We start from the raw sequence: 4,411 nt of genomic DNA, 5'->3' as shown, positions 1-4,411 counted from the left end.
TACGCGCCGGGCTATGTGTGCACCTTCGCAGCATGCAACCTCATTTATCCAAATGTGACTTTCAATTCTCTTGTCATCTTGTAAATAATACTGATCGCAGTATATTTAAACCATGATTAACACCATGTAACTTGACTTTTTTTGGTGACGTAATCCTCACCCAGATCAGGTAGGACCATCGAGCTTTTACAGGAGGAGATGAGTAGATTGATTTTTTTTTTCACATGAATAGGGTGCACATTATTGTTCACCGGTCCCATGTGAAGTGATTTGCCTGTATAATGTGATAATTTTTAAAGGCTGCATAGTGTGTTTGGTATGTAATGACTATGTCATGACTAGCCGGATATTCTGGACTAGTGGTCAACATCCTTTGGCAGCATATGGCAAATACTTACAGGAGGAAGTAGCAATGCTGAAAGGCATCATAAGCTGGTTGTATGTAGATTGTACTTGGGGTTAATGTGATGGATGATGACATATAAAAGTCTCACGGTTCCTATGTTTGCTGTACTGCACCAACCAGTGATTGAAATACTCTGAAACGGAAGAGGCACAGACAGGGAAACATTGTCATAAAACAGGTTGTGTAATGGTGCTAATGCTGTATACAAATGGCCTATATGGAACAAGAAATCTGTGTTGTCGACTATTGTAACAATGACACTTAAGGTATTGACGAATTTTAACCAGATACTTGTTTCATCTGACTCCTCCACAGAAAACCATGAAGGGTAAGACATTGGCAGGTACAAAGTGCCACAGGTCTGTTTCTGCTAATGAACAAAGGACTGCAACAAGGGTTTCCACAGGTGCAGGACAACGTAGACGACGACAACGTATGACAGAACACAGACAAATGTGTACTCCATCAGCAAGTAGATGTGACACACAAGGGACTTTGGAAGTAAGCTCAGCACTTCTTTGTGTAAATAACTGCTCATAGCTGTAGTTACATGACAGAAGATATGCAGTAATAACATTTTGGAAAAAAAATGTAAACCACATAAAAAATAGTTGTCTGTATTTTTATATACTGTAAAATATTTATTTTCTATAAGTGCGTAAGTACCTTTCCATTGACATCTGCTGCTGTAATTTTACTTTGAACCATTAGGCATGGCAATGATTCTGCATCACAACTGAAAAGTATACACTTACCTAATAATGTTAAGAATAACCATTAATGTAGCATTTCTACAATTACATCAGGGCAGTCTAGCTTGCCGATATGTCTGTTACATAGAAGTAAGGAGGTTTACATTGTGGAGGACACCAGCATGCCTGCTTGGTTTTCTCAGTAACACAGGCAAGTCCTTTGTTTTAATGGGACCATTGCCAGCCTTCAGGCATTGGACTAGTTCTTGAACTATTTTGTTTATGACATGTTATGCTGATACAACTATGTTGGTGTATTTGATTGAAATTGCATTGAATATATTGTACCCGTATGTCTATTATGATCATGTACACAGTTAGACATTAGTTCCTACAATTGTCAGTAACAAGAATATATTTACCATTTTAAGGACCGAATTCGTGCTTTAGGCAGTGAGGACCTGCGAAAAATATGTGTAAGAATTGCTGAGCGAAATCCAGACATTCTTCTGGAAGTCCTTGACAGTGGATTCCTACATGGTCCAGAAGTTTCAAATCAACATAGTCCGGATGCTCCTGACTGGTGTGTATGCAACCGCTGTAAACACATGCCGACGGTCATCGAAAGTGTGTGCTGCAGAATGACTCCAGAGAACTGCATCTCCTCGTCACAAGTAAGTAATACATATAAGTTAGTGTTTGCTAGAGTCAGAGTGCTGAATTTATGAGGAAATGGATGAATTGGAAAAAAGTGCAGTATACATTGCAGGACAATCGAGTGTACTTGACATACCTATAAAAAGTGTATAGATATGCAGAGAAGGTCAGGATTTCATTTACATAACTGTGATTTTATGTCATACTATTGTGGTGTTCCCTGACATTTTTGCCAATTCAATTAGTGCGGAATTTAGCAAGGAATGACAGTGATTTGCTTTTCATAATTCAGACCTTTCAGAAAATTCAAGGTAATGCATGATACGTAATGGCATTCATTATATCTTTCGGTGACCAATACATGCACATTTCCCCTCCTTTAAAGCCATAACTCTTGTTTTATTTATAACTTGGTAAGTATTATAAGTTGAAGAGGTTGAGAGTTCAGACGTTCACAGCATGTGTAGACATGACAAAGCGTAGGAAGGTGTGCATACTGATAGCCCTCAATCAGCATTTTTAAGGCTGTAACATTCACCATAGACACAGTTGAGACATGTGGTTTTTGAGGATATGTGAACACATGTATGCCAAGTGTGTCTGTCACATGTACTACACAATATAAGAGAACAGGCAGCATGGCATCAGTACTACAGCTACCTATTCACTGAGTAAGAGTTGATTTCCACATTTATTACCACATTGACTACATATGGGAAAGTGAAGTGGAATACTAAAGAGTCCTTCACCACAGAGGTTTTGCTTTGGAAGGGCAATGGATACAGACAATGCTAAAATATGTGTGAATTGCACTTTGACAGACTGTGAGCAACACACTTCAATGTACCATGTAGTGCATGGCCCAACTGTATTGTAGAAAGAACATTAATGAATGTACTGTTTGCAGTCGAAAGTAATAACTGTTCTCTGTTTCACTCAGGAAATGCATCTGTGTGTCCTCCAGCGTTGTGTCCTACAGACGGCTGAAGCATACCGGCGGTCATTATTTGGACTACCGATGGAAGCAGATGAAAATAAAAGGTACAGACATACAGCTTACCGTCAATACATTGTGTGGCGTCATGGACGTTTGGGGACTGGAAACAGGAGAGTCATTCCCAGCTGCTGTGTTTGGAGAATTCGTGACAGATATCCGGATGCAAATGGTGTTTACACAGGTTTCCGGCCCACCAGATTTTAGACATAAATACTGTCACAATACCATAGTCATTCAGTTGTTCTGTTGTTCACATTCTATGCATTTCATAGTTTTCCTGTGTGTATGACTATTAATGTACTGTCTTCTGTTGCACAATTCACCCGTACAACGTCATCCATTGCACATGTAAGAGTGTGTTGTTAAAATAAATTTTTTGGAAAAACAGGTTGCATCCTCTTTGTTTGATTTATGTGAAAGCGTGGAAACAACTGCACCACACAACAGTCGCATTATATAATTTCATATTAGTTTGGGCATGCAGAGCACAAGACTGCTCTAACTTCATGTGCAGTGTGTTGCACAAAGGGTAAAGAAATGAATAATTGCAAAACTTAACAGTGTTTACCTATCGGTATGTTGCATGTGAAACATAAAGGTCCTACCAAACACCCTAACAGTGGGTGATCTCAAGTAACCAAACATTAACTGGGAAAATAGTCGGGTACTAACTCGCTTGCCCATCATTTCCTAGAATTCATAAACTCAAACACTCTGGATCAACTGGTCAACACTACCAGCCACAGCATCCTAATCCTCCACACATCATTTTAACTACCTCCATGCCCTAAACTGTTTGGAACTAGCAGGCTATCTAACTTTCTTTCCACTAACAAAAGCACACAAGCTCACTTTTAAACCCTCTAGCTGTCCATCACTCTCGTCTTTCTTAAAACTTCACCAGCCACACCAAACACTTAGATCCACAAATCAAAACCTCTTGGAACTTTACAAATCTTTACATTCAACAGGCCAACTATTACTATGATTATCCCTTGCTAGATTAGGTAACTTTCTTTCCCCCTCACATTAGAACTGCTAGTTATCACTTTTCAATATCTGTTAATATTGTCTTACTGTGTGAAACTTTTCTTCTCGGGCCTCCATCGAAAACGGGATAGCTTGGGCCAATGGAATTTACCAGGTAACAAACTGAAGTAAATAAATAAATATAAATAAATAAATATCCCATAAGAAGACATAAGGAAGTATAGCTGTACAGGACGTAATTGCAGGAATCGTAGTAATAGGCGGAGGCTGTGATAGCACCATTATTTATGATGGTGGTAGTTGTAGTTGTGGAATTTACAGTGCTCCGTATTTGTGTAATGGCTACCCCTAATTCTGTTTGATTGTTTAGTTGTTTTTTTTGGAGCATATCAGTTTTTTCCCGTCTTGATGTGTTTTTTAAGTATGTTTCTTATTTGTCGATAAATTATAAGGTAATTTTGTTTGTTGGTATCTTGATTGTGGGACCAGGCTCTGTGTCTCTGTTTGACAAAGGTTTGGGTAACCTTTGTTAGCCATAGGTTCATAGGTGTGTAGTAGGCCACCAGCCTTCAGCCTTTACAAGCCTTGCCCATAGAAGTGCACTGGTATGATGCTGCCATTAGTTCATGGTGCCTCTATCAAGTAGAGTTACTGAAGTGATCGCCGGGG

The 4,411-nt window shown here is 39.1% G+C and overlaps 1 protein-coding gene across 1 annotated transcript; it reads left to right on the top strand.

Moving 5' to 3' along the window:
* The first annotated feature begins 631 nt into the window (after positions 1–631).
* On the top strand, positions 632–3,139 carry LOC122813320 (P2X purinoceptor 7-like). Its single transcript, XM_044085574.1, has 3 exons — positions 632–907; positions 1,530–1,772; positions 2,696–3,139. The coding sequence occupies exons 1-3, from the start codon at positions 728–730 to the stop codon at positions 2,954–2,956; spliced, it is 684 nt and encodes a 227-aa protein (XP_043941509.1). The 5' UTR covers positions 632–727; the 3' UTR covers positions 2,957–3,139.
* The last annotated feature ends 1,272 nt before the right edge of the window (positions 3,140–4,411 follow it).

This window comes from Protopterus annectens, chromosome 1.part1 (genome assembly GCF_019279795.1).
Source record: "Protopterus annectens isolate FY-2018-M chromosome 1.part1, PAN1.0, whole genome shotgun sequence".
Lineage (NCBI taxonomy): Eukaryota > Metazoa > Chordata > Ceratodontiformes > Protopteridae > Protopterus > Protopterus annectens.
Note: the sequence above shows the minus strand (reverse complement) of the source record. Positions and strands in the feature narration are given on the sequence as shown.

What these genes read in the sequence shown, in the direction of transcription:
- LOC122813320 (XM_044085574.1), top strand. Translation starts at nt 728, where the DNA reads ATGAAGGGTAAGACATTGGCAGGTACAAAGTGCCACAGGTCTGTTTCT. An exon ending in ACACACAAGGGACTTTGGAA is followed by an intron (nt 908 to 1,529) that starts GTAAGCTCAGCA and finishes TACCATTTTAAG; the next exon opens with GACCGAATTCGTGCTTTAGG. An exon ending in ACTGCATCTCCTCGTCACAA is followed by an intron (nt 1,773 to 2,695) that starts GTAAGTAATACA and finishes TGTTTCACTCAG; the next exon opens with GAAATGCATCTGTGTGTCCT.